General features: G+C 52.3%; 1 protein-coding gene across 3 annotated transcripts; it reads left to right on the top strand.

Moving 5' to 3' along the window:
• The first annotated feature begins 6,874 nt into the window (after positions 1 to 6,874).
• Positions 6,875 to 22,487, top strand: ABHD6 (abhydrolase domain containing 6, acylglycerol lipase). 3 transcript variants are annotated; one of them, XM_075096070.1, is made up of 10 exons: positions 6,875 to 6,981; positions 10,633 to 10,702; positions 12,278 to 12,421; positions 15,879 to 16,035; positions 16,449 to 16,562; positions 16,788 to 16,920; positions 18,184 to 18,341; positions 19,186 to 19,240; positions 19,709 to 19,809; positions 20,576 to 22,487. In XM_075096070.1, exons 3-10 carry the CDS (start codon positions 12,303 to 12,305, stop codon positions 20,750 to 20,752), a joined length of 1,014 nt encoding a protein of 337 aa, XP_074952171.1. In that variant the 5' UTR covers positions 6,875 to 6,981; positions 10,633 to 10,702; positions 12,278 to 12,302; the 3' UTR covers positions 20,753 to 22,487. The 3 variants fall into 3 exon arrangements, with proteins under 3 accessions (XP_074952171.1, XP_074952172.1, XP_074952173.1); XM_075096071.1 differs by lacking the exon at positions 6,875 to 6,981 and having other exon boundaries at positions 10,488 to 10,702; XM_075096072.1 differs by lacking the exon at positions 6,875 to 6,981 and having other exon boundaries at positions 10,633 to 10,703; positions 12,275 to 12,421.
• Positions 22,488 to 24,902: the final 2,415 nt, after the last annotated feature.

Below are 24,902 nucleotides of genomic sequence, written 5' to 3'. Positions count from 1 at the left end.
AAGTGATAAACCGTCCAGTGCTCCAGGCCATGTGCTTTTACTCACTTCCGCCTTTGCCCAGAGTTGTGATGTGCCCTGCTGCAGGACAGTTGCTGTGGTATGGCCACATTCATCTGCCCACAGTTAACGGGGCCCGCTGGCTCAGCTGCCACAGTGCAGCCTTAGGGATGGTATGTGATGCCTGCAGCACTGCCCCCCAACTCCCGGCCAAGTGTCCCCAGCACACCAGTCTTGGTCTAGTGGCCCAAGGTCTGATTCATGCCGCATGGTGGAAGGGGACACGCAAGTTTGGCCAAGATGACACTGGCGTGAGGATGCTGCAGCTGGGGCAGCTTTTGCAGGGAAACCATCCCCCTGCCCTCCCTTCCTCCTCCATTGTGTGCCAGCCCTCAGCCAGAGATGCATTTGTTGGCCCCTGGTCAGGTATAATGGTGGGAGGCGTAACAAGAAGTCAGGCTAAATGATGTCTTCAAGTGTCTTGGATTTTTTTCCCTGTGCTTACAGGGTACTTTCACATCCTCTCGCCTTTTCCTGAGGCCAGCCCCGAAGGTTGCTTGCACACTGCTGCCCTGCCTGCACAGCCACCCATGCAGATCCAGATCCAGAAGCACCAGTGCAGGGCTCCTGACCCTGTCTAAATCAGTTAAACAGGGTCAGATGGAGCTGGCACAAAACACTGCATATGGAGGACTCCCAGAAATACAGTACAGCAGACTGCAGTGGGATCCCAGTCTTGCTGGGGAGGCAGCTGGGGCTCTCCAGGGTGCATGCTGTGAGTGCAGGAACAGTCACCACAAATCCATTTTGGGTAGACAGGGATTTGGAGTAATTGCTGCTAGCAAGTGGCATGCTGCTATGCTGCCCTGGAGCTTGCTAATGAACGCAGGTACTTGGGGAGCAGGCATGCGACCCTCCAAAATAACAGAGATTGTACAGTGCTTTCTCTCTGATGGGTCTCTAATGAACCAATCTTGGGCAGGACAGGCTCTGGAGGAAACTAATAAAGCTTTAGGGACTGTAAATCTCCTGCCTGACCTTGCTAAAACTGTAGCGTAAGCCAAGGGCTTGCGAAGGCAGCTGCAGCCTCAGGGTCACAGTCATCAAAACCTGGACCTTCCCCCAAAACCAGGCTCACTTTGGCTACCCTGGCATCAAAAAGCAAATGTTTGTTGTGTTGCCTATGAGGGCTTTAGCCCTGAACCACAGGGACGCACCATCATCGCCATGTTTGTCCCCAAGACTGCTTGCTTACCAGTCTCCCCTTTCCCCTCCACCCCAGGTGTTATCAGCAGGACAGGCAGAGCCATCCTCCACAGAGACAGGCAGCAGTGAGGTGACCTGCAGGGGGGATGCAGGGAGATCATGCTCCTTCCTGCACTGCTTTATCTCTCTGTTTACTGCACTTTCTGTGCATGTACTCTTTGCTCCTTATCAGGCCATAAAACCCACTGACGGGCGTTCGTGAACCCTGCCAGTTCAGGGCTGTCCTGGTCTTGCACAACAGGGCTGAAGCTGCCGGTGAAGCCAAGCTGGGTTGGGTTTTTGCCCTTACACTGGAGGATGCTGGGTGACAGACCCCCACCTCCCAGCTGAGCAGCACCTACAGGACATTCCTGAATAAAGCCCCTCCTCACCCTCTCCCTACTCTCAGGGGAGAAGAGGCAGCTAGATGAGCCTGTGTGCAAACCTAAGCCAACTTGCACAAGAGCTTAGAGCAGTGAGTGGGTGCTGCCTAGGCCCTGCCTGCTCCTCCTGAGGGTCCTTCAGCCAAGCTTTGCTGACAGCATGTGGGCTATGGCTGGTGCATTGCTACCTCTGGAGCAGTGATTCAGCCCTCTGTCATCTTTCCACTCCCAAGAAGGTGCTGGGGAATGGATGGGGTGGGATGTGTCCCCATATCGTATGCCTGCTTAGGGCCCCCATGGGACAGCGGGGGCACGAGGGTCTGGCAGCAATGTGGAGGTTCCTCCTCTCTCCTCAGGCGCAGCTGCTTCCTTTTGGCCGCAGCCCTGGCTGCCTCACAGCAGGGGCACCCACAGCTTTGTTTTTGCTGGCAGAGATGGACTGAGAGGATCTCTGATGTTTCCCGTGCTTCTCTGGGAGCATTGCAGGGAGACACTGTGGGCAAGCCCGCATCCCCTTCTGCAATGACAGACGAAGCCTATTCTGGGCTTGAAGGGCAGTGTGACTCATGGGGTGCTCCATGAGGGGGGAGCACCTGTGGGACATGACATTGCCCTGGGGTTTTGCTTGGCACCTGAAAGTAACACTGAAGCTTTGTTTCACCTCCTGTGGGCAAAATGTGGTGTCTGTGTGCTGGTTAGGTGTTTAGCACTGCTGGGGACACCAGCCCTGCTGTGCGTCTTTTACAAAGGGCGCAGAGGATGGCCCAGTCTGCCTGAGCCCCTGCCTGTCAGGGTGTCCCTGCTGCCCAGTTCAGCACTCCCATAAGCCTGTTCCCCCAAAGGGGACTGTGTGGCTCTGGGTAAGCACTGGCAGCATGGGCAGAGGGTGGTGCGGGGACTGGCACCTCCAGGCTGGTTCTCCCCAGGTACCACCACGGCTCTGTTTTCTGGACAAGAGGCCCACACTCTCCTCTTCCCATGTGCCAGGCTTTAAGGTGTAGGGTGTTTCTTAATATTTATCATTTTTACCCAAATTGCAGCTCTGTCAACAGCCACTGAAGCGAGGGGAGGTCTGTGGGAGAAGCAGGAAGGGCCAGCCCCAAAGTCACCGTCACTGTAAAAGTAGGTTCCTTTGGGTAAATGAAATGACTGTTGGGCTCTCGGTGACCTTATCACAACCATCGGTCAGAGTATTTTATTGCAGTCTCCTGGAATTTCAAGTTAATAAGTACCAAAGCACTTGGGCCATTTTGTATCTCTAAAGTTCACAACTGCGCTGCAGACTGAATATAGTCATTTGGGAGTGGCTTCAGTGTCAGTCTAATGGTGGCAGGTGTCCTGGTGTGACCCCCTGGAAGTTCAGTATACTTGAGGGTAAAAATATGTGGTGTGCAAGATACATGATATGTTTTGAATCAATAGGGTCAATCTTTGATACTTAATCTTTTATAATTCTGGAAGGTACGTGTTCTACTTAATAAATTACAGTCAGGGCTTAATTCCTTTGCTCGTACAGGACTTTGATAGGGGTTTTTTTCAACTTACTATGTCAGTGTTGTTCAGGTAGTCGTTTAAAGCATGAAAGCCTGCCCACTAAAGCAGTTCAAGGAAAAATGCCTCATCATGTTTTCAGTTTCTTGAACAAGGCGATTCAGCTGAGATGTAGGAGAGCACGCAGTAATCCAAAATAAAGGCTTTGATGCATGATGATTAGAAAAGGCCTTGAAGTTATGCCCCCATAAAGATATTGCAGCCACAAAATAAAGAGGTTTTTGTGACAATAATTACACCCTTATTGTTAGCAGTCAAAGTTGTAATTAAAATGTGTGTAATATGTGTATTAACATTGAGTAGAGTTAAGAAAGTATTATTTAAAGCTGTTAACAGGCAAGTAGGTCTTGCTTTATAACACTTTAAAAGTCAGGAGCATGTGTTCCTGCATTTGTCCCAGGTTGTGCAGGGAAGCCGCTGAAGTGTGACAGGGTGGCTGCCCAGCATAGTTCCCAGAGGTGTTATTTACCCCTCACTGAGAGCTGCTCTTTACAAACTGGGGTGAGCTGAAATCTTATCCCTGCCCTCGGGTTGAATTTTGGCAGAAGTATGTCATTAAAGTTGCCCTCTGCTCCGGGCACAGCGAGGTGTTCCTCAACAGCAGGTCCCATGGCTGGGCTGTGGGGCCATGCCAAGTTCGTGGGGCACCCGCCTGCCCTGGTGCTCTCCCATGCCCATGGTTCCCTGGTGATTGCTCACAGCATCGTGCCACAGGGCCAACACTGCATGAGTGGAAATAGATGAGGATGAGTCACCTTGGGAAGATGATTCACTTCGCCAAAGCAGCGTGCCATCACTTGTTATGGTTGCAAACAATCCTGCCGTGCTCTCTGGGCATTCATCACTCAGCAGCAGAAAATAACATGGAAGCCTTTCATCTGGCAGAGCAACAATGCTCCTCAGCTTGGTGAGGTAGAAGCTTCAATTCTCCATAGCTACTCTGGCCTGAATCCAACCAGACCTTCCACCTTCCTATGAAAAACAAGACAGTTTATGTGAAAGTTTTGCCATCTCATTTCTGGGGATGTAGAACAGGTAATTCTGATGATTTTTTTTTTCCCCTGTGGCTACTCTGATTTAGAAAGACGTTTTGTTTCTAACTGGATCATAAGTCATCATCTGCCCTGCTCACAGCATCAAAGCTCTTCTCCTGTGCCAGTGGGAAGCCCAGCTCCTGAGGCTGGCATTAGGAATGAGAAATTTTCAGCTGACGGCCACAATAGCTGGCACTGGGCTCCAAAATGCCAGCAGCCTCAGAAGGTGGTGTGGGGGTGACTCGGTCCTTGCCAGCTGCCACAGCTATGTAATGAGCTGTGTCTGTGGGCTGGGAGGAGAAACAAAACACATGGGGCAGGTCAGTGCAGGTGCTGGCCTTTAATTTGAGCTTGCCACACTATAGCCACCCCAAAATTGGCTTTGCAGGGTCCTCAAGGAGGTACCCAGGGAGCTGCTGGGGCTTCCCCTCAAGCCCAGGGCTTATCTGCTCTCTGCAGGGACAGGGAGCCCAGCTGTGCCCTGTGCTCCCCCACTGGAGAGCCCAAGTTCTCCTCTGCAGTGCTAGGGTGGAGGCACAGCCTTGGCCTCCACCCAGAAAATTCATCACGGTGCTGCCAACTGTCTTGCTGGGGCTGTGATCTGTTGAAGCTGTGGCCTCGTCCTGGCAGTTGCTGGCTCAGAAGAGCCCTGAAGATCCCTCCTTTCCCCATCACCACCAAAGGTGACCCATCAGGTCACCACCTGATGACCCTTCTCCATGGCTGCACACTGAGATTATGAGCGTGGGTTCCCTGGTTAGCTCATGCCAGGTTTTGACATAAAACCACTGCAGGTGTCTGCTTCGGCTTCTGTATTTTAAGATCCATAATTTGCTATGACTATTTCCAGAGGTGTCCTCATTAGGTGGCCTGGAATAACCAGCTGATGGGTAATCCATCCCTGGTATGAGTCAGTGCTGTCCTGCACATGTCCCGTGGGAGTTTGGGGCTATGCATGAGAAAGTTGAACAAACAAATATGACTGCAAACAACATTTAAAGGCTTGTGAAATACCGCCCATGTCTGCTTACATCACCTTAGTAGAAGCTCATCTTTGCTCAGCCTAGCTTGACTGGTACGCTTTCCAAACAAAACCCCAAAAATGCTGCACAAAGCTGTGCCTCATCTTCACCCAGCCACCTAAAACCCTCAATTTTAGTTATAAATCTCTTCTGACAGCTCATGTTATCAAAAGCTTTTAGTTATTGTAGTAAACTCTGACCTGGAAAGCCCTTTACACCAGTTCTCTCAGCTCTCCCAGACTGCCAGACCAAAGGGACATCCTTTATCAAAGCACCACTGCAGTGAGGATTTGACCCAATTTGCTTGCATTTACTCAGGAGCTGATCTAATTTCCAATTTAATTAAGTTTACTTATATTTTTGGCATATCTTAAAGGTGCATACCAAGTTGATATGTAATCCAGGGGGAATGGAAGTAAATTTGCTTATAGTAAAAGGATTTGGGTGGAAGTTTTAAGAAAAATCAGAGCAAATTTTAAATTAAGGTTGAAATGTAGTTCTTGAGAGCAAAAAAATCTGTTGGGAAGAGAGGGAAGGTAACAGCCTTGTAACCTAAATGGCAGGCTTAAAATTCCTACTTCAGGTGTAAAAGAATTAGTGGGATGCTCTGATTTCAACCTTTGTGCCCTTTCCACAGGAAAAGTGGCAGAGCTCTGTGCTCCCTGATCACAGCCCTATCCCAGGACGTGGGAACGGGACAGACCTCCCCCACCCCCAAGTGAGGGGGCTGTGAGGTCTCTGTTCGGGATGCAGTGCTGCATTCCCCTTTGTATGTCTGTGGCAATTGTACCACACCCCATTTCCACCCCGCCCGTTGTATCCATCCTTGTTGTAACCCTGTTGCAGCCATACCACATTCCGGTTTTTATCCCGGTTGCATCCCCATGGCAACTCCATTGTACAACTTCTGTAGCCTCGTTGCATCCTTCTCGTGTCCCTGCTGTGCCTCCTTCACATACCCCCTTATACCCCTGTTGTATCCCTGTTGCAGTTGCATTGCATTCCCCACGGTACCCCCTTGCACCCTGTCATATTCCTCCCCTTGCACTCCCTGTTGCATTGCCTCTTGAACTGCTGCACTGCATCCCTGTTGCAGCCACGTTGCGTTGCCTCTTGCACCCCCAATTGGAGGGCTATCGCACCCCCCTAAGCATCCCCACTGTATCCCTAAACAGCTGCCTTGCATTCCTTTTGCAACCCTGTTGTATCTCCCTTGTACCCCTATTGCAGCCCCCTCCCACCCTGTTTTATCTCCTTCACGCTCCCTTTGTACCTCATTGCAGCCTCCTTGCTCCTTTGTCGTATCCCCATTGCAGCGTCTTTGCATCCCCCTTGCACACCCCCATTGCAGTGCCACTGCGTCCACCTTGCAACCCCGTGGAAACCCCATGATGTCCTGCAGTTATACCCGTTACACCCCCCTTGCACTCCAGTTGCATCCTCCCCCCCCCCCCCCCCCCGTTGTACCCCTCCTTGTCTCCTCATGGAAGTCCCATTATGTACCCCTCCGCATCCCCCCTTAGCACCTCCCCCCTTTCAACCCTCTTGCAACCCAGTTGTATCCCCTCTCCATCCCCCCTTCCGCAGCCCCCCGCACGGCACCGCGCACAGCCGCGCTGCATCCCCGCCTCGCCGCCCCGGCACCGGCGCGGAGGGAGGGACGGAGGGACGGACGGTGGGAGCAACGGAGCCGCCGTGTTTCGCCGCTCAGCGCTGCCATTGCGGCCCGGCCCGGCTCGGATCGGCACGGTGAGAGGCGTGCAGGGGGGATACGCGGCTGAGGGTAGCGATGCCAGGACCGGGGAGGACCTGGGAGTTCAGCCCGGCACCGCTGGGGTTGGGGAGGGGAGTGGGCAGGATATCAGAGGCAAAGCCAAAATGCAAGAAATAATTTAATATACATATATATTTATAAGATGTAATTAATTTGCCTTAAAATCGCCCCTCCCCCCAAAAAAAATTTCAGAAATCGGGGCACAAAGGGGAGGAGAGCGGCGTTGAATCTCAGCGGCTGCTCCTTAGAGGATGCCGTCATTTTGCTGGAGGACGATGCTTGGGGGGAGGGACTGTGTGCTGGGAGAGGGGACCTGGAGGTGACCCCCGGTACCCCTACTCCATCTCTCCTCACCTCTTTCCTATCCCCCACCCCTCCTCCGCTCCCGGAGAGGGCTGAGTCCGGGCGCACTCGTGACATCAGATGTGTCGTGCGTCCTCCGCCGCATGTGCGTGCAGCGGGATGAGGATGGCGATGGCGATGGGATCCGGAAGGAGGAAAGGCACGTTATGAATTTCTAAACCAACGGCTGGCTGGCAGCACAGCCTGCTCTGGTCGTGCTTTTCAGCCGCCTTGACCGCAGGCTGGTTGGCAGTGACACTGACAACTCGTCCCTGTGTGTTCCCAGGCTGGGGCGCAGCTCTGGGGCTGCGTGCCAGCCCGGACTCTCCGGCCCACGTTTATGAGCTGTGTTGCATAGATACAAATGGGTCAGAAATGCACGTTTTGTGAAATGGCGCTGCAGAAATAATGAGCTCATTTCTGCCTTCTATAAATAAATGAAGGTGAAAGGGTGCATTTCCTACTCCCGGCTGGATTAAGACCAGGAGAGCTGTCTGGCTGATGGACAGAGATCTTTCAAATATTAATAAATCTAAAATGATAACTTCACTGTCACTTGCATCTAAAAGATCATGCTGCAAAATATACCACTGTGGAACTGTAATATTAGCTATGTCACTGTTTATGGTCAATATTATTTTCCTGGCTGTTGAGGATGCCAAGGGGGAGGCAGTTTCAAACGGAAGTGGCTTACTTGCATGTTTGGGGTTTTTTTTCTTACACGGTTAGTGGTGTGAGTCAGGGTTTCTGAGGGCCCCATCTCAGCTGCTGAGGCCCATCAAAGCCCCCTGTCTCTGCAGATGGATCTTAAAATTGGTTGATGTTTCTTCTTTTCAAATTCTTCAGAAAATATATTCAAGTATGCCTATATGTGCTGCTTAGCTTTCAGCTATTCGGAGTTTTTAAATCTATTGTCAGTAAGACTTGAGTTGCTCTGGGAGCAGGGAGAGGTAAGCAAAATGCCAAGTACAGGCAGCAGCCCTAGTTTTGCAGCCCAGTCTGGATGAGCACAGCCTGACCTTCATGCTTGAATTTTGGCATGTCTGGTCAGTGAGCACACGTGTGTGAGTCCTGCATTGTGAAAACCCTCCCTGGCCTTGCGTGGGGCTGCCCAGCACGTTAGCTGCTGCTCTTCCCTTCCCAGCTGAGTCCCTCTGCCTTGTTAAGGCTTTTGTGCTGCAGCCCCCCAACATGCTCCCCCAGCTACCCCTTGCCAGCTCTTGCCTTGTCAGAGAGGTTGACTCTGAGACCTGTTCTGTGAGAGATGCTGATCCTGGTGAAAAGCCTCCAGGTCCCCCTGAGTAACAAACCCAGCTGCTTTCACATTTCTGGGATCGCCTTTTTTTTTTTTTTTAAGCTAAATGCATTTTTCTGATCCCATGCACTGGGGTCTGCTGCTGCATCTTACATGGGGCTTGGAAAAAATCAATATATACACCTGAGTTGCACTGTTGGGTCTTCTCCAGCCTCCCTGGCATGACCCAATGAGCCTGAAAGAGAAAAAATAACGCAAATTCGACCCTTGCACACAGTAATTTATTATCCCTTTGTCTGGTGGCCCTGGCGACTGTCATCAACATGCTGTGCTCCGTAGCAACCTGCAGACCCCTCCTGCCTCTTGGCCCCCCTGTTCGCAGGTGGTGAGGTACCTGCTTGAATTTGGTGCAGGGAATGAAGTAGGAGGCAAGTGGAGACATGAAGCCTCCCCTTAGCATCTGTCTTTGGTTCATCCATGCCATTACCTCGGGCGGCTGGTCTGGGGGGCTCCTCCGAGTTGGGACACAGGGGCCATGGTTGTTAGTGCCTGAGGCTTGGCTGCCATCATGGGAACTGGTGCTCCTGGTTTGGCATCCTATGCCCTGCCAGCTGTGCAGCCCACTCAGCCTTATCACTGCCGTGATCACACAGCATTTATCAGAGTTGCCTAACTGATGTTTACAATTTGATTTTTGAGGTACCTGGAGACCCTTCCAAGAAGGTAGTAGCAATTCTTGGGGCTGTTGGCTGTGGCTCTTGATCACAGGGTGCTCAAAGTGATGGATGTTCTGTGGTCTGAAGTCTTACAGCTGTTACCACAGGGCTTGTTTTTATTTTTAAACCCATGATGTCTCTCTAGTGGGTAACAAAGGACTGTGCCAAGGTCTGGGGCAATGCTGCCTGCTCCCATCCCTGGTGCTGGTGGGGCAGGGAGGGTGCATGTCCCCTGGGAAAAGCACCATCGCAGGGGGTTGGCACCACAGGTGCTCCTATGTGGCTTTGGGGAGCCTGTGTCCCTGCAGTGCTACTGGGTGCAAGGGTGGCTTTATGGGGGTGCTGGGGGGCCAGGGTGATGGTGGCTGCCCCCAACTGTGCAGCTGGGCCTGCTGGTGTTTCCTTTCCCACTGCCTCCATCAGGGATAATCATAGAAATTGGTGGTGATGCTCTGCCTACACAGGAGGAGGCTTGGCTGGGCAGCAGGGCTCCCCGAGCATCCCCCCCCCAGGCACCCATGGCTGGCGGGGGCTCTGAGCAGGGCTTCCTGGGTGCGCATGGCCAGCATTGGGTGCTGGGTTCACGTGGCGAGCAGCAGCTGCATGACCCTGACGAAATGCTCCAGCATGATGGGGCTGGCACTCCCAGCCCCACAGCTGTGGCAGGAGGGGACGTCTCAGGGATTTTCTGGCTCAGTGCAGACCTGGGCGCTCATGTGGGGAGTTCTGGTGTTGCTGCTGTGCCTCCAGCTTGAATTTCCGCGGCCAGAAGCTGCAGGCAAGTTCAGGCCAGCATTTTCCTACCTCTCCAATAATTTCCTGCGGCTGTGCTACGCTTCAGCCTGACTCGCAGAGGGAAGGCTTGGGAGAGAACTGAGACCACCTGGAAAAATTACATTTAAGACGAAGAGGAAGGGGATGGGAAGCAGCTTAGCTGGCTTTGTTCTAATAGCTGTAATCACCAAAAGCGCAACCATGAGCCCCGTTTCGCTGGGTGCCGCACAGCCCTGTTGTGGTGGGGGCTGCTGGCAACGGCTCTCCCCGCTGCGCCATGCCAGCTTTTGCTTCATCTCTGATGGCAGCTTGCACTTTGTTCCTGCTTGGAACAAGTGCCATTGTTTGGCTTTATTGCACAAAAGACCATATTTACATAAATAGGGGAAAGGTTAGTCAGAAGGTGAAGATGTGGCATCTTGAAGGGAAGCCAGTGGCTTAAATAATCCAAACTTGCCATCTCACCCAGCTACCAAGTCTGAAAGGAGGAAAAAAAGCTGGAGTACGATTTTAAGCCTTTTTTTTACCTCTTCCAACAGCGTTTTCAGACACCACCGCTACCCACAGAGAGCAGGACCTGTGCCGAGAGGACGAGGAGATCTCTGCAAAGTAAGCTGGGCTTTTTAAAGGCTTTCTCCTTGTTTTGCTTTCCAAGAGCAGCCTGCGTGTTTCCTGTGCTTTCCCCTAGCTGCAACCTTCTCTTGTTACGAGTCACCGATGGGGATGATGATGATGTTCTGTGCTTAATTTCTTCCCTGTTTTAGTGACATAGCAAAAGGCAGCAATTGCTCTCAGGTGGGCTCCCGTGCAGACCTGCTCTCAGGTACAAGGTTTAGCTGTTGCACAAAGTGTTTATTTAGAACCAAGTCACGCAGAGATCAAAGATCTTTCTACAAAATCTTAATTAAACGAATAATGGTGTGTTCTTGCGGGTTGAAGGAGGAAATGAGGTTTAGTGTTGTTAAGGAAGCGCCTGGTGGAAATATTTACAGTATTTCTCAAATTTCAGTTATTCTTGTTTTCACTAGAGCAAGAGGGCAAACCTGGCTGTTGCTTCAGAGGTTCTGTAAACTGTTTTTCTTGGTCATGTGTAATGCGTGGGTTTGATGTGATTCTGTGTGATGTTGTTGGAGGGGGAGAGGATGTGACTGCAGAGATTCAGTTCCTGCTTCACGGCATAACATACAACATACCACATACCGCTGTGAGTCTTGAAGGAAACAGGAATAAATCTGCCTGTCCAGGCACAAAATGTGGTGGTGATGATGGGGGGATGGCTGGTGGGAAAGCAGGCACTGGAAACATCTCATTTTAGAAATGTGTGACAAAAGAGCTAGCACCAAGGAAAGGGTGAGACATGAGTTGGTTAGCAGCATGAATTAGAGATGTGTGTGCGACAGGGTTTAATCTCTTAATGAGAAAAACATATCCCAGCCGTCTGAGGTGGGGCGAGTTCAGGGATGAGCACAGTGTTGTGTGACAGTTTGCCCTTGCACCCTGTGTCCTCCACCTGCTACCCCTGAGGTTTGTGTGAAGGGTGCTTGGGAGCTGGAATGGAACCTGTGATCGGCAGCCAGTGCAAAATGCCCATGGGGCAGGAGCAAGGACATGGACACAGGGATGAATTTGTCTCAGATAAGGGCTGGTTGCCAGAGCACCCTGCCAGGTTGTTTCCTTCAGTTCCCAAGCCCATTAATAGGCTCTGCTCCCTTGATTAGTTGGTGCCTGTGTGGAGCAGTAATGAGAGCCGGGCTCAAGCCATCAATTCTAGGTCAGTGGTTGTGTGCTGGGGATTTGGGATTGGGCAGGGGGAGGGGAGCCAGAGCTGCATGCCTGCCTCCAAAAAGCAATGTGGAGCCTGTGTTAAGGCAGCCCTGCCTGCACCCATCAGGGAGGAAAGGCTGCCTACACCCATTGGGGTGGGGCGGGGATGGGGGGGCAGTGCTTTGCCCGTGTGCAAAGTGCCAAGGGCCATGTGGTATCCCATCACCCCAGATGCGGTCTGTGCCTGTTAGGAGGCTCATTGCCCATTTGAGATACGCTCTCCTGAGAGGAGAACATCACAATAATTAGATCCATTGAGGAGCCAGAAGAAATAATCAAGTTTTAAAGCTGATCTCATTTAGCATCAACTTTTCAGTGTCTCTGGTGTTTAACCTCTGGACCTTCCCTAAATGCGGGCAGGTGAGGCCGGGCAGTGAAGAGCAGCATGGACCTGGATGTGCTGAACATGTTTGTCATTGCTGGTGGCACCCTGGCCATCCCCATCCTGGCCTTCGTGGCCTCCTTCCTCCTCTGGCCCTCAGCGCTCATCCGCATCTATTACTGGTGAGTTCATCAGCCCAGCTGATCTCATTTTAGTGCAGGGGTGGAATTACTGCTGGTCCAAGCAGGCCCCTGCACCCTCGCACACACACACAGGTGCACAAAGTGCTGGTGGGCAGCAAGGCAGTGCGGACAGAGGTGGGTGTTCCTGCCCCTGATGGCAATAGGAGCTGGTAAGGTGGGGTTTTCCAGGGGCATACTGGCTGTGTGTAGCTTTAAGCATCTCTGGGAGAAGAAAATGTCATTTTCTTATTGCTTTTTTGCTGCTGAGGAAAAACCAGGCTTATGTCTGTTGGGGCTGCCTCAGCGGGGCTGCACGAAATCTCCAAACCTTTCTGGGTTGTTTCCCCTAAGGATGGGATTGCGGCTGGGAAAAGCATCGCTGTTGCTACCTGTCCCCCAGCCTGGCAGCCCCAGCAGGCTGGAGACCTCCTGCCTTGTCAATGCAGCCATTGGCATGGGTGTCCCCAGCTCTGCCATGGCTCCCTGGGCTCACGCACTCCCTCCTGGTTAACAGCCTGCTCAGCAGGCAGGGACACTTCTCTCCCTAGTAGTTAGGGCTGAGGTTTTTCTCATTCTCTCCCTCCATTCTAGGCTGGAGCATCAGAGAAGATGGAGTGATGCTTTTCCTTACCCCCTTGCATCTCATCCTTTCTGATTAACAGCAGGCAGGCACTACATCCGTCAGTCATTGTCTGTCCCTGGAAATCAGTGATAAGCATGCTGGTGGCTTTTCTGCCTGGGTTTGTTGCAGAGGAAAGTTGTTCCCTTCAGAAGCCAGGGCAGTGTCTGATCACCCAGCGCGGGCAGCAGCAGGCAGTGCAGCAGGCTGCCCTCACATGCCACTGGCAGATGGTGACTCCTGCAGTTTTGCTCATGGGGTGTTTCCAAATCAAAGTGACCTCATGTGAGAGAAGGATGTTAACTCACCCCAGCACTCAGACGCAGCAGCATGATGAAGCCTGTTTTTCTAACAGTGCATTTATTAGCAACCTTTTAATCATGGCATCTGGGGGCTGACAGAGGAGAAGGAGGATGGGATAAAACTCCAGCAACAGGATCAGCATGGGAGAGAATTTATTCCTGTTGTACATCGTGTGGGGACATGCAAGGACAAATGTCGCTCTGCAAAGGAGAGCAGGTGGTATGACAGCCTCTCCTACCCTGGGGATGTTAGGGCTGGTGCCCAGGGCCAGGTCCAGACAGTACCAAGTTTCTCAGTCAAAGGGATTTTTTTTTTTCCTTTGAATATATGAGAGGCTGGTGGAAGCCAGGGAGGACCCTGATAGGCTCAGGTTCATAGGAGGATCAGTGGAGAAACGCTGCCATGCCAGAGAAGAGTGAGTGTGATTGGGATGAAGCCTTCAGATGGATGCAGGTAGGGGTGGCAGGAAAGGGCAAAGGAGGCGAAAGGGGCTGATGCTGGGGAGCTTTGAAGAGCTGGGTTGAGTGGGAGGTAGAGAAGAGCCTGCCTCCTTGTCCTTCGGGGTTGCAGATTAGGGGCTGAGTGAAAATGCACTGTGGGTAGGTCTGGATTAGGGAGGGAGTGTGTGAGCAGAGATCAGCAGGGCTGTTTTCTTTTGAAGGGCAAGTGTCCCCATCTCTCTCTCTCTTCCAGCATCTCTGGTAGCATTGGCATCTTTCAGGAGTGACTGGGATGCTATGTGTTTCATGGGCATCTCGTTTTTTAGGGACAGTGGGTGAGAAGAGCAGGTTTGCCTTTTACTCTTCCTTTCCTATTTGCTTCTTCCAGGTTGGCTTTTTTGGGGTGAAATTGTTGTTTCCCCATCAGCAGAGGCAGGAAAGGGGGTAGGCAGCATGCCATGCTGCCCCACCTTTCAGCCCCATGCAGCTCCAGCTTTGTGGCACCACTCCTGGGAGGTCCATGGGAGGTCCCCAGGGATGCTTCTCCCACCACTCACTGACCCCCTCTTCCTCCTTGCTGCTGCTCTGTGTCCTCAGCTGGCGCGGCCAAGGGTCATACAGGGTCCCCGTCTCTGATGGCCTCACTCCCTCCCCTGCTGCTAATGCGCCTCCCTGCCAGGCCTGACGTCCAGGGCTGCTCCGCTGACCCTGGCTGCAGAGCCTGCCTGCTCTGCCACCAGGGGTTAATCCCTTTAGCTGCTGCCACTAAGGATGTTAACAACTTCCGAGGGATCAGTTCAGCTTTGCACAGATTATTTTGCCTTCTGCTGAATTGGTCCATCAGGATCAGTTTCTAAAAATGTTATCATCTTCCCCATCAGTAGTTTACACCAGTGCCTTTGAGGCGAGGACTCTTAAGACACTTATTCAGGGAGAAATTCACCTCTCCTTGTAGGACCAGTACAGAGCCGAGATGCTGCTTAAATCCCACTAACTGCCTCCAAAAAGGGATTATACTAAAAGAGGATTGCACTATGCATAAGCTTTGAGAGGGCAGGGAGCTAGGACAGCCCAGCAGCGTTGGTGACCTTGCTCTTATGTCTCAAATAAATTCTGATGTTGCATATAAAAGTATTTGCCAGTATCTTGGCCATCAGGTGTAGCCCAGTAGTTGTCCTGACAAGAGTTACGTCTGAGCATAGGGGAAATGCAGACAAAGCATGCCTGCTCCTCTGTCTTAGGCTGCACGTACACATCATGTGTCCAAAGTGTCACCGATAATCTCTGCCCAGGTTCCCCCTGGCTGGCAGTTTCACTGCATCCTCTTTGAGCAAGCTGCAAGCGTACACTGGCAGGAGCTGTCTGTCTTTTTGCTTTCAAAGGAATAACCCACGTTTCCTTGGGTTAGCCCAGTATCTTCTGGGGTGTTTGACCCTGTGTAAGGATGGTTCCCTCCAGTCCTTTGCGTGTGTGTAAAAGCATTTTTAAAGATCATCTAGTTGGCATACGGGAACCAGGTTTCTGTGGTGCTCCTGGTGATGTGGTTGTTTTGGCTGGGATTGATATGTTTGTCTATGGGCTGATGTTGTCCCATGGCTGCAGGGCTGTGAGGCTGTGACCAAATAAACCTGTGACAGATCCACCTTACCCACCTGGAACACGTGCCTCCCTTGGCCCGCCCTTCCTGCACGCTGCCTTGCCACGTGTTCCACCTTCCTCTCTTGAGCTTCTCATACCAACATTTGGCTGTTTTCAGTTTTAGAGTTGTTATTTTGGCCCATTTCCATTGCCAAATTAGTTGGTCATTTTTGAGGTTTTTAACATAGTGTCTCCACAAGCCATCTACAGTGCAGCCATGAATATCCAGCCGCCAGTACTACACGTGTAAGGGATCACATGTAAGCACAAGGTTTGGTCCAGGGACCAGATGCTCAGAATTAGTCCCAGTTAGGGCCGTGACAGCACTGGTGTGAGCCCAACCTAACTGGCCTTAGCAAACCAGCAAATTGCAGCTGAGTTTGGACCTGTCACCTGGCTTATATTGTCACAGGGAGCTCTTACCTCGCTCACTGCTGTTGTTTTCTCCTTTTTCCAGGTACTGGCGCCGAGCCTTGGGTATGCAGGTTAGATACGCAAACTATGATGACTATCAGTTTTGTTATTCCTATAGAGGGAGACCTGGATACCGACCATCCATCCTGATGTTGCATGGGTTCTCAGCCCACAAAGACATGTGGCTGTCTATAGTCAAGGTGGGACTCCATTTCTATCATATTGCTACTTAGTGAGAATCAATGGTCCTGGGCTTGAGGGCAGTGTGGGGACCCAACAGTTGCATGCATTAGATGCGGACTGCTGTAACATGCTAGAAATACCCTCCTTAGCTCTGTGCTCATTGCTTGTTGGATGCCTTTCATCCCTATGACATGCAGAGCTGCAGGGGAAGAGCAGTACGTACCTGCCTCCTCCATGGGAAGCAAGTCTTGGCCGTGGTTTCTCATCATGTCATCCTTGGTATATTAGCTGACTTATTCTGGTGCACGCGTAGCCAAGGGCTGCTAGGAGGAGAGCGACTGCCTTGCTTCCACCCATGGTCACCAGTTTCCACCCCTGGGCTTTGCAGAGGTTCCCCTGCACCATAACCACCCCTGGTTTGTTTCTGCAGTTCCTGCCAAAGAACCTGCACTTGGTGTGTGTTGACATGCCTGGGCACGAGGGCACAACCCGCTCAGCCTTGGATGATTACTCCATTAGTGGGCAAGCTAAGAGAATACACCAGGTAATGACCCAGCATCGCATTGCCTCTGCAGAGGGATGCAGGGATGTGAGGGAAGTGGGGACATGAGGGATGCTAAGCCCTGTGAGCCCTGCCTTGTGCAGCTGTGCTCCCTCCCTTCCCAGCCAGCCAGAGTGACTGACCTCAAGCTTTTGAGTTGAATTTCTCTATTGACCCCATGTCATTTCCTCCTCTCCCCTAATAACATCCCTTCTGCTCCCTTGCCAGTTTGTGGAGTGCATCAAGCTGAACAGAAGGCCCTTTCATCTGGTTGGCACTTCCATGGGGGGAAATGTTGCTGGCGTCTATGCTGCTCAGTACCCAGAAGACATTTGCAGCCTGACCCTTATCTGTCCTGCAGGTGGGCAATGCAGGGGAGGCGAGGTGAGGAGAGGGCAAGCAGGAGTTGGTGCAAAAGCCCACAGCAGCAAAATAGGCTTTTAGTGCAAAGCATTTTGAAAAAAATTGTATGTACAGTCTGAAAAACTCTGGCAGGGCATGGGAGGAAATCACAGCCTTGTCTTGACTGCTCTTCTCCAGGGTTTTGGAGTTTGCTGCATTGTGCTGTGTTTAATGCTGGAACTAGGGCAAATGGGATAAGTCCTGCTCTGGAAGAAAACGTGTTTGCCCTTGGAGGGGCAGCTGTTTTATGTGGCACATCCATAGCCTCTCAGCTCTGGAGGGGCAACCCAGGCGGCAATGGGAAAATCTTCCCCACTCTGGCCGCTTGAAAGCCCCTGTGTGCTGGAGGGCTTGGTCTTTGGAGGCTGGAGAGCTCCATCTTCCCACATTTAGGTGCTCCCATGTTTGGGTGTTCCAAGCAGGAAGACACTTTGGGGCCAGGTACAGGTCAGTGGGGTGTCCCTGTGCCCACACAGCACCCCTCCATCCCCACCGTCCCCTTGGCCAGGGGGCTTTGTGGAGCCTGGGCATGACATGCAGCAGGAGGCACAGGCGTTTGGCAGGGAGTTTCTCTTCCAGGGAAGGCTTTGCTGCATACCGGTTGTTATATCAGCTCCTTCCCCCTCCTACGCAAGGAAAGCAGCTCCCAGATAAGAAATAAGTAATGAAGCAAAGTGAATGTTACTTAGCTACCAGGCTCTGGGGGTGGCAAGGTTCCCCCTCCTCTCTGGGAGAGGTGTTGGTTTCTGGATGTGAAACCTCTCTGCAGAGAGATTTGGGGTTAAGCTGCTGGGGGATTTTTCCCTGCAGTGGTGCATATGGATGGGGCTTCTGAAAGTTTCTGTCTGACCCTTTTCTGTGGCAGGCTGGGCACAGGCATTAGTATTTGCGTTTGCTGTCCACATGAAAATAAACACTACAGCTTTTGCCAAAGTATTCATGCCTGTCTACAGGGAATACACCTCATGTTGCATCAGCCCATGGGGCTCAGTGGTGTCAAGCCCCGGAGCAGGAGGGGGTTGGGGTGTCTCTGGGTGCATATTAAGGTTGCTGTATGTACAGATTTTATTTCCCCCCTCTATTTTAAGGGATCTTTTAATGATTGAGCAAGCGGAAGGCTAGAGGCAGGGATGATGGAAGTCCATACAGTGGTTCTCTGTCACTGGGACTGTTGAGGTCTCGTCCAGGTTTTAGCTTGTGCCCCACTTCTCATTCAACCCAGGCTTGCCTAGTACCACTGACAGCAAGTTCATTAAGCAGCTCCGGGAGCTACAAGAGTCAGACTGCATCGACAGGATTCCTTTAATTCCCTCGACTCCTGAGGAGATGGCGGATATGCTGAAGCTTTGCTCCTATGTTCGCTTCAAGGTGCCGCAGCAGGTGAGGAGCCTGGGCTGGCTGCAGCAGCCGGGCAAGGGGGTCTTGGGAGGGGGGCAGGTTTGCTTCTCCCTGAGCAGCCTATGTAGTGACAGCTGAGGCAATGCCAGGAGCAGAGCCAGTGCTGCCATCCCCTCATCACCCAGACAGGACACCCCCAGCCTGCTCCCAGCACCTTTCCAGCACTTTCCCTTCAAATGCACCTTTTCCCAGCTCCCTCTGGCAATGCCTCCTGAACTTCCCTCTCCCGCAGAGGTCTTTGGCAGTGGGCTAGGATATCGAAGGGTTTTTTAGTAAATATGGCTGGCAGGAAGCATTAAATAACCAACTAAGGCAGTTGCTGTCTGGCCTGGAGGGGGGATTGTTTGTTGCTTTTTAAGCATAAGCTATGGAAATGTTAATCACCTCATTGTCCGGCGAGAGGAACTTGGCTTAAGCTGGTTTTCCTTAGGAAGTCTGGGATGAGTAGATTGGAGAGTAAGAAAAAAATGTAAGGTAATGAATGCCAAGACCTCTTTTTTTGTTGGCAAAAGAATAAAAGAAGAAAGAGAAGCACAGTCATGGCTGAGGCAGCCTGCTGGCGTGGACAGCTGGCCTGGGGGAGAAATTCGTGTTTGCATCAAAAGACAAAAATACTTGTTGCTGAAATACTTGTTACTTAAGCATGGTTGCAACAGCCAGGCATGCTTAGGAAGGAGCTTGTGCCAGGGCCAGGCTATGCAGGGCATGTTGGGGCAGCGGGAGCACGTTCCCCACGTCCTGCTGCACACGGGGCTCTCTCAGGTGTGCTCAGCCCTGTGCAGGCCATGGGTGCCCCCCCAGCAGCTCTCTTCTGCTCTCCCTGCAGATCCTCCAGGGCCTCGTTGATGTTCGCATCCCACACAATGATTTTTACCGGAAATGTAAGTGCATGGCAGCCCCTCCAGCCAAGTTTTCCAGCCGGACCCCTGGGGCATGGAGTTGGGCTGTCCCTGGCCCCTGGGTCCCCTGAATGCTGTGTGGCCCCAGCATCCCCTGCTGCCTTGCTGAGGGTGGGAGGGGGCAATGTGATTAACAGATTTGGGGATGATCCTTGGCCGCTGGTAGCAACCCACTGCCACCCCCAGGAGCAATGGGATTGCTGCTTTGCCCTTAGTCTCCCAGCTGGCTTGATTAGTTCTAGTACCTATGAGATGAGCTTGGAAGAGGATCCCTCCATAGCAGGGCTTGGTGGCAGTGTAAGGACAGCCTGTCATGGCTCACCCCATCACCCCTACCTGGGGTTTCCCACCAAGGGGATGGTAGCAGGGCTGGCTCGCAGGGACCCCGGCAAGAAGGGAAGGCAAAGCATCTGTCTCAGGTAGGACTGACTCTCCTCTTGCCCCCACTAGTGTTTTTAGAAATTGCGGATGAAAAGTCCAGGCACTCTCTCCACGAGAACATGAACAAGATCAAAGCACCGACACAAGTCATCTGGGGAAAGCAGGACCAGGTACACAGCCCTCTCTGTCTCCCCCATGGGACCATGCTTCCATCTCTGCCCCCGTCCACCCACTGGGGCATGGTGCAGGCTGTGCTGCCAAGCTGTGCGCTGCTCTGCAGTGAGCTGGCACATATGTGTCCCCATCCCCTGTGGGTTTGGACAGAGTGGACAGAGTGGGGTGATGGGTGGAAAGCTGCCAGCCATCACAGGGCCTGAGGGAGGAGAGGGCAGAGCCAGGGCTGCGGAGGGAGGGAGGCAGGTGCCAGCATAGCAGCAGGCAGGGGCTGGGAAGAGGAATAAAGTGCCACCAAAGAGTTGCAGCTCCTGGCAACTGGGGAGAAATATGCTGTCTGTGGGCAGGCGGTGAGGCAAGGCATGGGGCTCCTGTCTCTTGTTACATGTTTTTGTGTAGGGGTGGTTACAGAGGGAGGAGCCAGGGCAGGGGGGTGAGGAGGCAAGCTGCAGGCATGCAAAGGGCTGTGCAAATGCAAAGGTGCAAGCATTTGTTAGCAATGACCCATTTGCACTGAGCTGGCAGCCAAAATGCATCCAAGAGAGTTCCCTGCCACTTGCTGAGATAGGCACTGTGCAGCCTCCCTGCCCTGTACCCAGGCATGGGTTCTGTGGGATGGGGCTGCCATCACAAGGACCATGTCCACATCCCTGCTCAGCATCTCACTTGGACTTGCAAAGGCAGCTCCAACAGGGTTTCTACGGTGGTCAGCAAAACCTAGCTCTGCCCATGGGAGTGACTATTTTTTCTACTGCCATCCAGGTCCTGGATGTTTCTGGTGCCAGTGTTTTAGCGAGCGCTATCCCGGACTGCCACATGTACATCCTGGAGAACTGCGGGCACTCCGTGGTGGTGGAACGGCCCCGCAAGACGGCCAACCTCATCCTGGAATTCCTGGCGCTGCTGCACAGCATGGACAACAACAAGAAGCAGGCATGAGCGTGGCGGGGAGCCGAGCACCCACGCCAGGTCTTTTAAATTGTAAAGTACTGCAGCTTTGATAAGTTCTCAGGGATCTTGTACAAATTGGGGTGAATGTGCCAAAGTCCCTGAGGAAGGCAGACTCACTGATACCTAAACCTATAGCACCGCCAGCACAGCGACCTAGGGGTCATTGAGCAACCTCCATAGATACAGGAGCGGAAGCAGAATTTCTCCCTTTTCTACTTAGAAATAAAGTAGGAACAAGCTGAAATTATCAAGTGCTAGCCATGCAGTGTGCTGAAGCTCCTTATGCAGCCACCCACCTTACCTGAGTTACCAGCACGTAGTTGTTACTGACATTTACCTAAACTATATAAGAAACGTAGAAAAGAGGAAGCATCCTGGACTGAGACTTCAAATATTTCTACTACTTAGAGTCTGTCGCGTTGCATGCTGCCGTGCTGTAAGAGAACCCCAGTGCTCCAGGTGTCTGCTCGAGTGCTCTTTGTGTAGCTCCTTAACTTGTGATTTATGCAGAAAACAACAGAAAACTTCATATGTAGAAGTCCAATGACTGTATGTGCAAAAATGTTTACACTTTGAGTGGGTTTTTTTTAAATTCCCAAACAGCTCCTGTGTATATGTAATGCCTTAACATTGCCCAGGGTACGGCGCCCGTGTGCAGCCTGCCTCGCCCAGGGAACGATCCCCCCTGAGAGGGACCATAGCAAGTGAAAACTCGGGGTGCAGAGAGCAGCTTCGCCGCCATTGCGCAAACTGGAGGGACAGAAACTGCGTGGAGCGATTCGGTCCCTGAGCCTGAGTCAGCAATAAGCCCATGGGCAGGGTGCAAGTCAGCAAACTCGGGCAAACTCTTGTCTCAGCTCTTCTATCACGTTGTGCTGCTGAACTTGTTGATGTAAATAACAATTTTCTTAATGAATTCCGTGAATTCTGCGAATGCCAATGTCACTGAAACCAGGCGTGAGGGGTGTGAGTGGGCTACATATGCGAATAGCGTGGGGGTGTGAGCTCCTGAGCTCGCTGGGCAGCAAGGAGGGGGACAGCTCACCTGTGAGGCACTGGGTGGTGGTGTGGAAACGTACAGTGTGCTTGTGCGTCCTCTCGATGTTTTATAACTCCTGACTGAGTGAAATTATAGATAGAACAGGCAACGCAGACAAGCTACGCTTTGCAGCCTGCAAGGTGATGTATGGGGATGGATCCTGCACCTCCCCAGGTACGGCCCCTTGACGTATGTCCTGGGGGAGAGGGCTGGTCCTGGTCTCAGCAGGACCCATGACTGCTGGAGGGCAAGGTGGTGCATGGTCCTCTTGAAGGCAAAGCAGCAGGCAGCCATCACCCCTCGGTGACCCCCAGCCCTCCTCAGGGGCTGACACCGGGTGCTGCTAGAGCCCCCCTGCAGACTCGGTACACACGCTTGAGGGGCTGACAGCCATCTTCTTGCCATCTTTCCAAGGTACCCCAATCTGTACATATATCTGAAACTCCCCATCGGCTTCTCTGCTCTTTTTAAGAGAAGAAATATTGTTCTTTTAGAAAATTAGAGATTTGCTGTTAATGGCTTGGTTATTGTTTCTACTACAGGAGTTGATAAAAAAAAATTGCTGATTGTTTAATGTGGTAAAATACAGAAGAAGTTGTTGGGTATCCATATGGTTTCTCATACGCCACAGATTGCTGTATGCAAAGGATTTATATGGCTATTAAAAATATAGTGATTTAAGGAGTCTGCCATGCAATGACTATTTTTTCCTTTGGAGAGGAAGGGGGCCGTGGGGTGGGATGGTGCATGGTACAGGGTACTTGCTCTGCTTCTTCTTTCCTCCCTACGTTTCTGGGAGATGCAGGTTTTGCCTCAAGGAATACTTAATAATGTCAAGAGATATGGTGAAGACTGGGAAGGCTTAAGTCTCATCTCTTCAAAGACAACAGGAGTTTTGCTTTTTTTCCTTTTATTAAGAGGAGGTGGCCCTAAACACTCCAGAAGAAAAATAAAACCTCAAGAGGCAGGGGAGTTATGTTTTAAGCACAAAGATTCCTTTTAAAAATCTTGGAAGTGTGTTAAATACCAATTTCAGCTGCAATTACAAGTCTTACTGAATTCATACAGTGTGCTGGGAATAGCGTTACATCAATATCTAGGCAAAAGGTATTTGCATTTCTGCTTTCCCCAGGCAGCTGCTTTGTGTGACAGAGGAGCTGCAGGGAAGGCTAGGGAGCATCCTCCTGGCACCTTGTCCCCCTGCCCAGGCCCTGCTGCCGCACCCTGGCTGCACTGTAATGCACAGGTCGAGGTGATGGTGGCTGCAGGAAACCTACTGATTACTGAAGCACAGGGGGCCTCTGGGCAGGGGCTGGGGTGGTTCAGGGTGTCTGCATCACACGTCGCAACCTCTCACAGTTTGGTAATAAGAATCCCACGTCTATTTGGGAGGAGGGGTCTGGGTGTAGGCCCTGCTTGCCCCAGCTGCGTGATTCAGGGCAGCTAGAGCTGGCTGCTGCATGCTCTGTCTGTGCCTCTGCCCAAGCCAGCCCTGTAGCAGCTGCTGAGCCCACTGAGGAGAGGCAGGGAGGGAAGCTGCCTGCACCTGGAAAAACAACTGAAAGCACACTTGATACCGCTGGCTGCTATTCCCACTTACCCTCATTTCCGGGTGGGGACCAGAAAAGCCCCATACCGCAGCCCTATGGTCCTGGCTGCAGGGCAAGGGCTGCTCCTGCATTTTCAGCTACTGCCCCCTTGGCACCGACCCTCCTGTGAGACCGAGCTGCTTCCCAGGTAAGGCTGCATCCCTGGGCTGCACGTGGGGCTCAGGAAGGGGCAGAGGCTCCTGCTGCTCCTGGCAAACTCCTGGCAGGTTTGTCTGTCCTATGGGCAGGGCTGGGGAAACCATGGGGAAACCAGTGGATCTCAGTCACAGTGAGCCTGGGCACTGGGAACCTGCACATAGCCTGAGCATCCTGGTGTGGCAGGACAGAGGGAGTTTGCCTTTTGCTTTGTTGCCTGGTGTTTAATTATTGCCCTCCTTGTAATTATGTGAATAAACAAGGTCTGTCCTGGGGCTGGGCTGGGAAGCAAGGCACAGGGCAGCAGAGGCTTGTATAAAAGCTAAGGAGTCAGCCTTTGATTGTTATGGGTCTTGCCATGGGTGATTCATTGTATCCTAAAAAAAGGTTGCAAAACACAGCAGGGCTGGCTTGCTGATAAACTTAATGATGCCTCCCAGCAAGCTGTTTTGCTGCAGAGCATCCAGGGCTGTGGAGGTGCCCGCTGCCCGGCTCCTGGGGTGTCGGTGGGAGCAGGAGGGACAGAGCTGGTGGCAGCTGCTCCTGCACACTCGGTATGTGCCCAGCTGCTGCTGAAGGAGAAAATGTAGTGCCCCTGAAACATAGCCAGCCAGGAAAACCTGAGCTGGGTCCTGCTCCACACAGCTGCAGCCAGATGCTTGTCTGCAGTGGGGAAGCATCTTTCTCCCTTTTTCCCAGCAAAGGAGAATAACAGTCTCTACTGCCTTGTGGGGCAGCCCTGCAGAGCATCCTCTGACAAGCGAAGCAATAGTCACAGTGTCTGGCACTGTGGTTGGGTTTGAGTGTCCCCTTCCCCAGCAGCCTGTCACCCGGTTAAACCTCACCTTGACTCAACGTGTTTCACAATCTTCTTGGACACAAACTGTGTTTTTCCCACGGACGGCTGGGTGGGAGCATCCTGGGGCACAGCCCCTCTCACCCACTGTGGGAGGGGGCACTGCAGCCTCCCCACCCATGTCCTTGCACGCTGGGGCACAGCAGAGGCATGCGCTCCCCGTTATGCCTGCGGCTGCCCTGTGATGTTGTGAGGGTGCCCTGCCTGGGCCCTCCAGCTGAGACTTACAGTGAATGCAAGGAAAACATACAGGATGGATCTGGTGGGTGCTTTTGATTTCGGTTGTTGTTGCTGATGGGAGACCCTTTTCTGAACACCAGCCTCTCGGGGGCAGTTTGGGGATTATTCACTGAATTCTTGCCGGGCTACTAGCACTCGATGGCTTCTCCCTGTCATTCCCTGCCGGACAGCGCTGCCTGCTGCCTCCTGCCCGCAGCATGAGAGACAGCGAGCCTTCATTTTCCTATTCTTACAGGAAAAACTTTGCCTTCGGCTATC

Source organism: Phalacrocorax aristotelis, chromosome 6 (genome assembly GCF_949628215.1).
Source record: "Phalacrocorax aristotelis chromosome 6, bGulAri2.1, whole genome shotgun sequence".
NCBI lineage: Eukaryota > Metazoa > Chordata > Aves > Suliformes > Phalacrocoracidae > Phalacrocorax > Phalacrocorax aristotelis.
The sequence above is the reverse complement of the archived record's forward strand: the minus strand, read 5'-3'. Positions and strand labels throughout refer to the sequence as shown.